This window comes from Amphiura filiformis, chromosome 10, assembly GCF_039555335.1.
Source record: "Amphiura filiformis chromosome 10, Afil_fr2py, whole genome shotgun sequence".
NCBI classification, from domain to species: domain Eukaryota; kingdom Metazoa; phylum Echinodermata; class Ophiuroidea; order Amphilepidida; family Amphiuridae; genus Amphiura; species Amphiura filiformis.
In genome coordinates this window covers 41,659,982-41,672,497 of record NC_092637.1, presented here as the reverse complement: position 1 = coordinate 41,672,497, position 12,516 = coordinate 41,659,982, and the positions used below count along the sequence as shown (strand labels likewise).

General features: G+C 41.1%; 6 protein-coding genes and 2 pseudogenes across 6 annotated transcripts; 6 read left to right on the top strand and 2 right to left on the bottom strand.

Moving 5' to 3' along the window:
- Positions 1-8: 8 nt before the first annotated feature.
- Positions 9-536, top strand: LOC140162278 (histone H3, embryonic). The gene has a single exon (XM_072185519.1). The coding sequence runs from the start codon at positions 94-96 to the stop codon at positions 502-504; it is 411 nt and encodes a 136-aa protein (XP_072041620.1). The 5' UTR covers positions 9-93; the 3' UTR covers positions 505-536.
- Positions 537-1,359: 823 nt separating this feature from the next.
- Positions 1,360-1,995, top strand: LOC140161884 (uncharacterized). The gene has a single exon (XM_072185180.1). It carries the CDS (start codon positions 1,360-1,362, stop codon positions 1,975-1,977), a length of 618 nt encoding a protein of 205 aa, XP_072041281.1. The 3' UTR covers positions 1,978-1,995.
- A 575-nt stretch (positions 1,996-2,570) lies between these two features.
- On the bottom strand, positions 2,571-3,040 carry LOC140162277 (histone H2A-like; annotated as a pseudogene).
- A 598-nt stretch (positions 3,041-3,638) lies between these two features.
- Positions 3,639-4,101, top strand: LOC140162276 (late histone H2B.2.1-like; annotated as a pseudogene).
- Positions 4,102-5,709: 1,608 nt separating this feature from the next.
- Positions 5,710-6,815, top strand: LOC140162274 (histone H3, embryonic). The gene has a single exon (XM_072185518.1). It carries the CDS (start codon positions 5,750-5,752, stop codon positions 6,158-6,160), a length of 411 nt encoding a protein of 136 aa, XP_072041619.1. The 5' UTR covers positions 5,710-5,749; the 3' UTR covers positions 6,161-6,815.
- A 1,406-nt stretch (positions 6,816-8,221) lies between these two features.
- On the bottom strand, positions 8,222-8,693 carry LOC140162273 (histone H2A-like). The gene has a single exon (XM_072185517.1). It carries the CDS (start codon positions 8,591-8,593, stop codon positions 8,222-8,224), a length of 372 nt encoding a protein of 123 aa, XP_072041618.1. The 5' UTR covers positions 8,594-8,693.
- A 589-nt stretch (positions 8,694-9,282) lies between these two features.
- LOC140162272 (late histone H2B.2.1-like) lies at positions 9,283-9,734 on the top strand. The gene has a single exon (XM_072185516.1). It carries the CDS (start codon positions 9,336-9,338, stop codon positions 9,705-9,707), a length of 372 nt encoding a protein of 123 aa, XP_072041617.1. The 5' UTR covers positions 9,283-9,335; the 3' UTR covers positions 9,708-9,734.
- An 886-nt stretch (positions 9,735-10,620) lies between these two features.
- On the top strand, positions 10,621-12,480 carry LOC140162271 (histone H3, embryonic-like). Its single transcript, XM_072185515.1, has one exon. It carries the CDS (start codon positions 11,414-11,416, stop codon positions 11,822-11,824), a length of 411 nt encoding a protein of 136 aa, XP_072041616.1. The 5' UTR covers positions 10,621-11,413; the 3' UTR covers positions 11,825-12,480.
- Positions 12,481-12,516: the final 36 nt, after the last annotated feature.

The window sequence follows — 12,516 nt, the reverse complement described above, 5'->3', positions numbered from 1 at the left end:
TGCAAACTCTTCGCCCGGAAACCGACCGGTATATAAAGGGTCTCGTTTACGCTGAACTTTATTCAATATTCATTGATACGTTGAAACGAAATCATGGCTCGTACAAAGCAAACCGCACGTAAATCTACTGGAGGAAAGGCTCCACGCAAGCAGCTTGCCACCAAGGCAGCTCGCAAATCAGCACCAGCAACCGGCGGTGTGAAGAAACCACATCGTTACAGGCCAGGTACAGTGGCGCTTCGTGAGATCCGTCGCTACCAGAAGAGCACCGAGCTCCTCATCCGCAAGCTACCGTTCCAGCGGCTGGTCCGTGAAATCGCCCAAGACTTCAAGACGGAGCTGCGCTTCCAGAGTTCTGCCGTCATGGCCCTGCAGGAGGCAAGCGAAGCATACTTGGTTGGCCTCTTTGAAGATACCAACCTGTGTGCAATCCATGCCAAGCGTGTGACCATCATGCCGAAAGACATCCAGCTGGCACGCCGCATCCGTGGAGAGCGCGCATAAGCGGAAAAACTCTTCAAAAATCAAACGGCTCTTTTCAGAGCCACCACAACTTCAAAAAAGAGAGATGACAATGTGTTAGTAAAGTAATAGACATAAAGTAAATAGAAAAATAGAGTAAATAGAAAAATAGAAAATCAAGTAAACAAATAAACAAACGAATAATACAGATAAATATAGCAATATGGTAGAACATGGCGGTAAGACGGCATGGAATTTGAAAAATCACTTATTATACTAGGCCTATTACATTTCTGAAAGTACACACATGTCAATGTTGTGCTTATAAAATCAAAAGTTCCATACTAGAATAGTTGTCGGATGGGATGATGGGGAGATACATGTTGTGTTTTATACCATCTCCTTTGGGAACTCTAAATGCAGCATAGCGCATGGATTTGAAAACAATTTAAAGTTCCTCTGGTTGAATAAACTCGTGTTTTTTATTATGGTGAAGGGAGTATGTAACAGTTTTGTTTGACAGGGCAAACATCATGAAAATGTTGGGTCACATAGGTGTTATTTTAATACATGCACGACCAATCCGTTCTGTCATTAGCGAAAATAAACCGATGCATAGTCGCAAAGTGTAAAATAAGATTGCACATTTTATCTCTAAACGTATCCGTCATTTGAAAGTAATCTGAAAGGTTTATTTGTGTAGAAATTGCATTTTTGGTTTGACATCAAGCACAGCTTAGGGGAAATGCACCAAAAATGGCGCTGCACGAGATCACGAATCCGGCGATTTCACGCACGTCCGCAATGATGATATAGAAGTCGCATCGCAACAGCGTGTACTTTATTACTGTTGTTTCACTAGTTGAAAAAACGTGCAAGATACTCATATCGTCAACCATGGCTACTGCTCAGAAAACCAAGAAGGTCGCTAAGCCCTGTGCTCATCCACCATGTCCTGACATGGTCGTCGCCGCCGTCGGTGCTCTGAAAGAAAAGAAAGGGTCGTCTGTTTCAGCCATCAAGAAATACATCGCTGCAAACTACAAGTGCGACATTGAGAAGCTGAACTCGCACATCAACAAAGCCTTGAAGTCTTGTGTAACCAAGGGCAGCCTGGTCCAGGTAAAAGGACAGGGAGCCAGTGGTTCTTTCAAACTGGGAACCAAGAAAGCTGACGCAGAAAAGGAAAAGGCGATTAAGGCTAAAGCAGCAGCACGCAAGAAGGCAGCCGCCGAAAAGAAGAAGGAGAAAAGAGAGGCAGCGAAGGTCAAGAAAGCAGCTAAGCTGAAGGCAAAGAAGGAGGCAGCAAAGGCAAAGAAGACAGCAGCAACAAAGAAGACTGTCAAGAAGACGACAACGAAGAAGAAGTCTACAAAGAAAGCCGCTAAGAAAGTCACACCAAAGAAGACTGCAAAGCCAGCGAAGAAAGCAGCGACAAAGAAGCCAGCAAAGAAAACACCTGTTAAGAAGAAGACTGCCACGAAGACAAAGAAGACAGCACCCAAGAAGAAGTAAACCTGTGTCACCGCAGTGTCAAAACAAACGGCTCTTTTCAGAGCCACCACATTTTCCAAAATGAGATAATGGTCCTTTAGGTGTGAAAGCACGGTAGTAATAAAAACAAACGTAGATTAAATGAATGTCAATAAATATGTAAACAATATGTAATTATTAGGACAGGGGGAAAAAATGAAATGAAAGTGTTTAGCTTCAAAAAAAAAAAAAAAATATTGTAAGTAGCTAAAATGACGGACGCTGAATGTGTAAAAAGGAGAGTGTAAATAAAATGACAACAACTATGTGGCAAATACTTGATTTCTTCATACTGAACACAAATTGCTATATGATACAGTCATGTTCAAACAACACTAGATACAAAAATCACAATACCGATAGGCATTATTAACTTTATACTGTGACGCGTGTAATATAATAGTAATGTTTGTTTATTTATTTATAAAGACTAGTTATTACTTATAGTATTAAAGACCTTACTTTTACTATCTTAATATTTATTTATATCTTGTATACAACACAATCATCTCTCTTTTGGGGAGTTTTGGTGGCTCTGAAAAGAGCTGTTTGTTTAGGGGGAAAATGACAGAAGTCTATTTCGCCTTGGTGGTCTTCTTCGGTAGAAGTACAGCCTGATGGGGAGGACACCACCTTGTGCGATGGTGACACCGCTGAGTAGCTTGTTCAACTCTTCGTCGTTGCGGATGGCAAGTTGTAAGTGACGCGGGTTGATTCTTGTCTTCTTGTTGTCTCGGGCAGCATTACCGGCCAACTCCAGGATCTCAGCAGCCAGATACTCCATCACAGCAGCCAAATAAACTGGGGCACCAGCTCCCACACGCTCAGCATAGTTGCCTTTGCGCAAGAAACGGTGTACACGACCGACTGGAAACTGCAGTCCAGCGCTTGAAGATCGGCTCTTGGCCTTAGATCTTGCTTTTCCTCCTTTACCACGTCCAGACATGTTTAACAGATTTGTATAGCTTGCTAGGTCAGATCAAACTGAATGGCGAAACACATCCGCCGATCTGCTTATATACCACTTCGGGCGGATCCTGCCACATTGCACTCGCCCGGAAACCGACCAATCAGCTTGCGCCGTGCATTCGGCGCAGTGTTGTGTCCGCAAAGTTCAACAGTTATGGGGTTTTGTCTCTATGTGCCTGCATTCTCAAATCATTCGATTAAACCTGGCAAATATCAATTTTATGTAAACGCTATTTCTTCGCATCCTTGATCTTGATCCTACGTCCTTGATCCTTGATCTTTGCCTTCAAATCTACACCAAATTCACACCAAATCACTCTTTGTCACTATGGGAACTACAACGGGTTTAAAATAAAAGAGAGAGAGAGAAAAATGTATCTCTTTTCTTTTTTTTTTGCGGCAATTTTGTTAATAAATTTGCATGCGTTCAGTTTTCTTTTTTTTTTTTTTTTTTTTTTTTTTTTTTTTTTTTTTTTTTTTTTTTTTTTATCTTCTTCAAAATAGATTTGTGATAAATTAATTCAATAATAATGATAACTTGGGAAATGTTTGAAAGCGTTCTATATGAATCAGCCCCACACAGGCAAGCGGGAAATTAATAGGCCGCCCTTTACGCAGGATCCGTTTTTGATCCCTAATTTGCATACGAGTCGATCTAAATACGACCGCGCGGCAACTTCCGCAATCATTCTAGTGTCTGACTCTAGTGCGTAAACATGTCTCCCAAAGCAAGTGGTAAAGGTGCGAAGAAAGCAGGAAAGGCTCGGGGTCGCCCAGCCGGGGTTGCTGGTAAAAGACGTAGGCGCAGAAAGGAAAGCTACGGTATCTACATCTACAAGGTGTTGAAGCAGGTTCATCCAGACACTGGTATATCAAGCCGTGCCATGAGCATCATGAACAGTTTCGTCAACGACATCTTCGAGCGCATCGCCGGGGAAGCTTCGCCTAGCTAATTACAACAAGAAATCCACGATCAGCAGCCGAGAGGTACAGACCGCTGTCCGCCTTCTTCTACCTGGAGAGCTGGCCAAACACGCTGTCAGCGAAGGCACAAAGGCTGTCACCAAATATACAACCTCCAAGTAAATGTGCTTTGCATAAAAACAAACGGCTCTTTTCAGAGCCACCACAAGTTCCAAAAAGAGATATGATTATTGTGTTTGTAAATATGTTAAGACTTTCATTGCTTTTATTCAATAAAACTAGTTCAAATATTCAATAAAACTATATAAAATCAGTAGACCAATACAAACATATTATTGATATAAAGATTGTATAACGTTTAAACACTGGAAGATGAATTTGATGAATAGAGTGAAATATGTGAAAGAATTAATTGCACATCGTTGGTGACACAAAATCTGACATTAAGATGGGTATGAAACACCTCAGTTTGGGTAGGCGCTGCTCTTTACAATTTGTTAGTAAGTGTTAATATCATTCAATGTATGTAGATAGAGCATGAAAAAGTGCGTACTTAGTATATAAGACGCAAGTAAGTCGAAGAACAAGCCAAACCAAATGTCATAATTTAATTTATCTGCGACGATTTTTTTCTTTTTTTCTTCTTCTTCTTCTTCTTTTTTATCTATCATTAGCATTACTTGTATTACTGTTAGTATTAATTCTCGTTTCGTTTATAATTCAGTGGACATATTACGAAGACACACTTGAGATCGGGTTTCGCCCTCTGCGACTCGCCCTCTACGACAGGTGAAGTTTTTCACTCACTTCCGCAATAGCTTGGTTTATGAAGCGCGAGGTGCAGTCGGAAGTTCATTCTGTTCTTGATCAGCAAACAAGCACAAACAACCGATAACAATGTCTGGCCGTGGTAAAGGAGGAAAGGGACTTGGAAAAGGTGGCGCAAACGTCATCGCAAGGTCTTGCGTGATAACATCCAGGGTATCACCAAACCAGCTATCCGCCGTTTGGCCCGTCGAGGTGGTGTGAAACGTATCTCTGGTCTTATCTATGAAGAGACCCGTGGTGTGTTGAAAGTCTTCCTCGAGAATGTCATCCGTGATGCAGTTACATATTGCGAGCATGCCAAGAGAAAGACGGTCACAGCAATGGACGTCGTCTACGCTCTGAAACGCCAAGGGCGTACCTTGTACGGATTCGGCGGTTAAACTCAAGAAACTACCGCTTCCCTAAAAACAAACGGCTCTTTTCAGAGCCACCATTACTTCCAAAAAGAGAAATGAAATTGTGTCTTATTAACTAAGTAAATATATAAATAAATGAATTCGTTAATAAATAGATAGATAGTTAACTGAATACAGAGTAATAATTGAACATAACATAAGATAAGAAACAGAAACCGACAAAATAATAAGCTAGTTGTGTTATCCTTATATTTGCTGCACATTATATTCTTTAATAAAAAATAAAGTGCTGGCTGTTATATAATTATGAAATGAACATATGATAGATGGCGACTTTGATGAATTGTTTTACACATTTGAGTACTTATCATGTTTACAATAATGTTGACACAAAGTCGGTGTAAACTTTGCTAATTTCTGTCATGAATATTGAATTGTGCCTAAATATCTGCCATGTTTATCGAAAATATAAAATAGCAATGCCAAATCTATCGTGCATGCATGCTGCGCGGCTCGTTGTCCAATCAGATGATCGATTCTGTCGTCCAATCAGGAACCGCGGTGAACCCACCAATGACCGAAGAGGTAAACTCTTCGCCCGGAAACCGACCGGTATATAAAGGGTCTCGTTTACGCTGAACTTTATTCAATATTCATTGATACGTTGAAACGAAATCATGGCTCGTACAAAGCAAACCGCACGTAAATCTACTGGAGGAAAGGCTCCACGCAAGCAGCTTGCCACCAAGGCAGCTCGCAAATCAGCACCAGCAACCGGCGGTGTGAAGAAACCACATCGTTACAGGCCAGGTACAGTGGCGCTTCGTGAGATCCGTCGCTACCAGAAGAGCACCGAGCTCCTCATCCGCAAGCTACCGTTCCAGCGGCTGGTCCGTGAAATCGCCCAAGACTTCAAGACGGAGTTGCGCTTCCAGAGTTCTGCCGTCATGGCCCTGCAGGAGGCAAGCGAAGCATACTTGGTTGGCCTCTTTGAAGATACCAACCTGTGTGCAATCCATGCCAAGCGTGTGACCATCATGCCGAAAGACATCCAGCTGGCACGCCGCATCCGTGGAGAGCGCGCATAAGCGGAAAAACTCTTCAAAATTCAAACGGCTCTTTTCAGAGCCACCACAACTTCAAAAAAGAGAGATGACAATGTGTTAGTAAAGTAATAGACATAAAGTAAATAGAAAAATAGAGTAAATAGAAAATAGAAAATCAAGTAAACAAATAAACAAACGAATAATACAGATAAATATAGCAATATGGTAGAACATGGCGGTAAGACGGCATGGAATTTGAAAAATCACTTATTATACTAGGCCTATTACATTTCTGAAAGTACACACATGTCAATGTTGTGCTTATAAAATCAAAAGTTCCATACTAGAATAGTTGTCGGATGGGATGATGGGGAGATACATGTTGTGTTTTATACCATCTCCTTTGGGAACTCTAAATGCAGCATAGCGCATGGATTTGAAAACAATTTAAAGTTCCTCTGGTTGAATAAACTCGTGTTTTTTATTATGGTGAAGGGAGTATGTAACAGTTTTGTTTGACAGGGCAAACATCATGAAAATGTTGGGTCACATAGGTGTTATTTTAATACATGCACGACCAATCCGTTCTGTCATTAGCGAAAATAAACCGATGCATAGTCGCAAAGTGTAAAATAAGATTGTGCACATTTATCTCTAAACGTATCCGTCATTTGAAAGTAATCTGAAAGGTTTATTTGTGTAGAAATTGCATTTTTGGCTTGACATCAAGCACAGCTTTAGGGGAAATGCACCAAAAATGGCGCTGCACGAGATCACGAATCCGGCGATTTCACGCACGTCCGCAATGATGATATAGAAGTCGCATCGCAACAGCGTGTACTTTATTACTGTTGTTTCACTAGTTGAAAAACGTGCAAGATACTCATATCGTCAACCATGGCTACTGCTCAGAAAACCAAGAAGGTCGCTAAGCCCCGTGCTCATCCACCATGTCCTGACATGGTCGTCGCCGCCGTCGGTGCTCTGAAAGAAAAGAAGGGTCGTCTGTTTCAGCCATCAAGAAATACATCGCTGCAAACTACAAGTGCGACATTGAGAAGCTGAACTCGCACATCAACAAAGCCTTGAAGTCTTGTGTAACCAAGGGCAGCCTGGTCCAGGTAAAAGGACAGGGAGCCAGTGGTTCTTTCAAACTGGGAACCAAGAAAGCTGACGCAGAAAAGGAAAAGGCGATTAAGGCTAAAGCAGCAGCACGCAAGAAGGCAGCCGCCGAAAAGAAGAAGGAGAAAAGAGAGGCAGCGAAGGTCAAGAAAGCAGCTAAGCTGAAGGCAAAGAAGGAGGCAGCAAAGGCAAAGAAGACAGCAGCAACAAAGAAGACTGTCAAGAAGACGACAACGAAGAAGAAGTCTACAAAGAAAGCCGCTAAGAAAGTCACACCAAAGAAGACTGCAAAGCCAGCGAAGAAAGCAGCGACAAAGAAGCCAGCAAAGAAAACACCTGTTAAGAAGAAGACTGCCACGAAGACAAAGAAGACCCAAGAAGAAGTAAACCTGTGTCACCGCAGTGTCAAAAAACAAACGGCTCTTTTCAGAGCCACCACATTTTCTAAAATGAGATAATGGTCCTGTAAGTATCAAAGCACTGTAGTAATAAAAACAAACGTAGATTAAATGAATGTCAGTCAATATGTAAACAATATGTAATTATTAGGACAGGGGGAAAAAATGAAATGAAAGTGTTTAGCTTCATTCGTCTTGCAAAATATTGTAAGTAGCTAAAATGACGGACGCTGAATGTGTAAAAAGGAGAGTGTAAATAAAATGACAACAACTATGTGGCAAATACTTGATTTCTTCATACTGAACACAAATTGCTATATGATACAGTCATGTTCAAACAACACTAGATACAAAAATCACAATACCGATAGGCATTATTAACTTTATACTGTGACGCGTGTAATATAATAGTAATGTTTGTTTATTTATTTATAAAGACTAGTTATTACTTATAGTATTAAAGACCTTACTTTACTATCTTAATATTTATTTATATCTTGTATACAACACAATCATCTCTCTTTTTGGGAGTGTTGGTGGCTCTGAAAAGAGCTGTTTGTTGATGGGGGAAAATGACAGAAGTCTATTTCGCCTTGGTGGTCTTCTTCGGTAGAAGTACAGCCTGGGTGGGGAGGACACCACCTTGTGCGATGGTGACACCGCTGAGTAGCTTGTTCAACTCTTCGTCGTTGCGGATGGCAAGTTGTAAGTGACGCGGGTTGATTCTTGTCTTCTTGTTGTCTCGGGCAGCATTACCGGCCAACTCCAGGATCTCAGCAGCCAGATACTCCATCACAGCAGCCAAATAAACTGGGGCACCAGCTCCCACACGCTCAGCATAGTTGCCTTTGCGCAAGAAACGGTGTACACGACCGACTGGAAACTGCAGTCCAGCTCTTGAAGATCGGCTCTTGGCCTTAGATCTTGCTTTTCCTCCTTTACCACGTCCAGACATGTTTAACAGATTTGTATAGCTTGCTAGGTCAGATCAAACTGAATGGCGAAACACATCCGCCGATCTGCTTATATACCACTTCGGGCGGATCCTGCCACATTGCACTCGCCCGGAAAGCGACCAATCAGCTTGCGCCGTGCATTCGGCGCAGTGTTGTGTCCGCAAAGTTCAACAGTTATGGGGTTTTGTCTCTATGTGCCTGCATTCTCAAATCATTCGATTAAACCTGGCAAATATCAATTTTATGTAAACGCTATTTCTTCGCATCCTTGATCTTGATCCTACGTCCTTGATCCTTGATCTTTGCCTTCAAATCTACACCAAATTCACACCAAATCACTCTTTTGTCACTATGGGAACTACAACGGGTTTAAAATAAAAGAGAGAGAGAGAAAAAAATGTATCTCTTTTTTTTTTTTTTATTGCGGCAATTTTGTTAATAAATTTTCATGCGTTCAGTTTTCTTTTTTTTTTTTTTTTTTTTTTTTTTTTTTTTTTTTTTTTTTTTTTTTTTTCTTCTTCAAAATAGATTTGTGATAAATTAATTCAATAATAATGATAACTTGGGAAATGTTTGAAAGCGTTCTATATGAATCAGCCCCACACAGGCAAGCGGGAAATTAATAGGCCGCCCTTTACGCAGGATCCGTTTTTGGATCCCTAATTTGCATACGAGTCGATATAAATACGACCGCGCGGCAACTTCCGCAATCATTCTAGTGTCTGACTCTAGTGCGTAAACATGTCTCCCAAAGCAAGTGGTAAAGGTGCGAAGAAAGCAGGAAAGGCTCGGGGTCGCCCAGCCGGGGTTGCTGGTAAAAGACGTAGGCGCAGAAAGGAAAGCTACGGTATCTACATCTACAAGGTGTTGAAGCAGGTTCATCCAGACACTGGTATATCAAGCCGTGCCATGAGCATCATGAACAGTTTCGTCAACGACATCTTCGAGCGCATCGCCGGGGAAGCTTCTCGCCTAGCTAATTACAACAAGAAATCCACGATCAGCAGCCGAGAGGTACAGACCGCTGTCCGCCTTCTTCTACCTGGAGAGCTGGCCAAACACGCTGTCAGCGAAGGCACAAAGGCTGTCACCAAATATACAACCTCCAAGTAAATGTGCTTTGCATAAAAACAAACGGCTCTTTTTCAGAGCCACCACAAGTTCCAAAAAGAGATATGATTATTGTGTTGTAAATATGTTAAGACTTTCATTGCTTTTATTCAATAAAACTAGTTCAAATATTCAATAAAACTATATAAAATCAGTAGACCAATACAAACATATTATTGATATAAAGATTGTATAACGTTTAAACACTGGAAGATGAATTTGATGAATAGAGTGAAATATGTGAAAGAATTAATTGCACATCGTTGGTGACACAAAATCTGACATTAAGATGGGTATGAAACACCTCAGTTTGGGTAGGCGCTGCTCTTTACAATTTGTTAGTAAGTGTTAATATCATTCAATGTATGTAGATAGAGCATGAAAAAGTGCGTACTTAGTATATAAGACGCAAGTAAGTCGAAGAACAAGCCAAACCAAATGTCATAATTTAATTTATCTGCGACGATTTTTTTCTCTTCTTCTTCTTCTTCTTCTTTTTTTTTTTTTTTATCTATCATTAGCATTACTTGTATTACTGTTAGTATTAATTCTCGTTTCGTTTATAATTCAGTGGACATATTACGAAGACACACTTGAGATCGGGTTTCGCCCTCTGCGACTCGCCCTCTACGACAGGTGAAGTTTTTCACTCACGTCCGCAATAGCTTGGTTTATGAAGCGCGAGGTGCAGTCGGAAGTTCATTCTGTTCTTGATCAGCAAACAAGCACAAACAACCGATAACAATGTCTGGCCGTGGTAAAGGAGGAAAGGGACTTGGAAAAGGTGGCGGCAAACGTCATCGCAAGGTCTTGCGTGATAACATCCAGGGTATCACCAAACCAGCTATCCGCCGTTTGGCCCGTCGAGGTGGTGTGAAACGTATCTCTGGTCTTATCTATGAAGAGACCCGTGGTGTTGAAAGTCTTCCTCGAGAATGTCATCCGTGATGCAGTTACATATTGCGAGCATGCCAAGAGAAAGACGGTCACAGCAATGGACGTCGTCTACGCTCTGAAACGCCAAGGGCGTACCTTGTACGGATTCGGCGGTTAAACTCAAGAAACTACCGCTTCCCTAAAAACAAACGGCTCTTTTCAGAGCCACCATTACTTCCAAAAAGAGAAATGAAATTGTGTCTTATTAACTAAGTAAATATATAAATAAATGAATTCGTTAATAAATAGATAGATAGTTAACTGAATACAGAGTAATAATTGAACATAACATAAGATAAGAAACAGAAACCGACAAAATAATAAGCTAGTTGTGTTATCCTTATATTTGCTGCACATTATATTCTTTAATAAAAAATAAAGTGCTGGCTGTTATATAATTATGAAATGAACATATGATAGATGGCGACTTTGATGAATTGTTTTACACATTTGAGTACTTATCATGTTTACAATAATGTTGACACAAAGTCGGTGTAAACTTTGCTAATTTCTGTCATGAATATTGAATTGTGCCTAAATATCTGCCATGTTTATCGAAAATATAAAATAGCAATGCCAAATCTATCGTGCATGCATGCTGCGCGGCTCGTTGTCCAATCAGATGATCGATTCTGTCGTCCAATCAGGAACCGCGGTGAACCCACCAATGACCGAAGAGGTGCAAACTCTTCGCCCGGAAACCGACCGGTATATAAAGGGTCTCGTTTACGCTGAACTTTATTCAATATTCATTGATACGTTGAAACGAAATCATGGCTCGTACAAAGCAAACCGCACGTAAATCTACTGGAGGAAAGGCTCCACGCAAGCAGCTTGCCACCAAGGCAGCTCGCAAATCAGCACCAGCAACCGGCGGTGTGAAGAAACCACATCGTTACAGGCCAGGTACAGTGGCGCTTCGTGAGATCCGTCGCTACCAGAAGAGCACCGAGCTCCTCATCCGCAAGCTACCGTTCCAGCGGCTGGTCCGTGAAATCGCCCAAGACTTCAAGACGGCGCTGCGCTTCCAGAGTTCTGCCGTCATGGCCCTGCAGGAGGCAAGCGAAGCATACTTGGTTGGCCTCTTTGAAGATACCAACCTGTGTGCAATCCATGCCAAGCGTGTGACCATCATGCCGAAAGACATCCAGCTGGCACGCCGCATCCGTGGAGAGCGCGCATAAGCGGAAAAACTCTTCAAAATTCAAACGGCTCTTTTCAGAGCCACCACAACTTCAAAAAAGAGAGATGACAATGTGTTAGTAAAGTAATAGACATAAAGTAAATAGAAAAATAGAGTAAATAGAAAAATAGAAAATCAAGTAAACAAATAAACAAACGAATAATACAGATAAATATAGCAATATGGTAGAACATGGCGGTAAGACGGCATGGAATTTGAAAAATCACTTATTATACTAGGCCTATTACATTTCTGAAAGTACACACATGTCAATGTTGTGCTTATAAAATCAAAAGTTCCATACTAGAATAGTTGTCGGATGGGATGATGGGGAGATACATGTTGTGTTTTATACCATCTCCTTTGGGAACTCTAAATGCAGCATAGCGCATGGATTTGAAAACAATTTAAAGTTCCTCTGGTTGAATAAACTCGTGTTTTTTATTATGGTGAAGGGAGTATGTAACAGTTTTGTTTGACAGGGCAAACATCATGAAAATGTTGGGTCACATAGGTGTTATTTTAATACATGCACGACCAATCCGTTCTGTCATTAGCGAAAATAAACCGATGCATAGTCGCAAAGTGTAAAATAAGATTGTGCACATTTATCTCTAAACGTATCCGTCATTTGAAAGTAATCTGAAAGGTTTATTTGTGTAGAAATTGCATTTTTGGTTTGACATCAAGCAC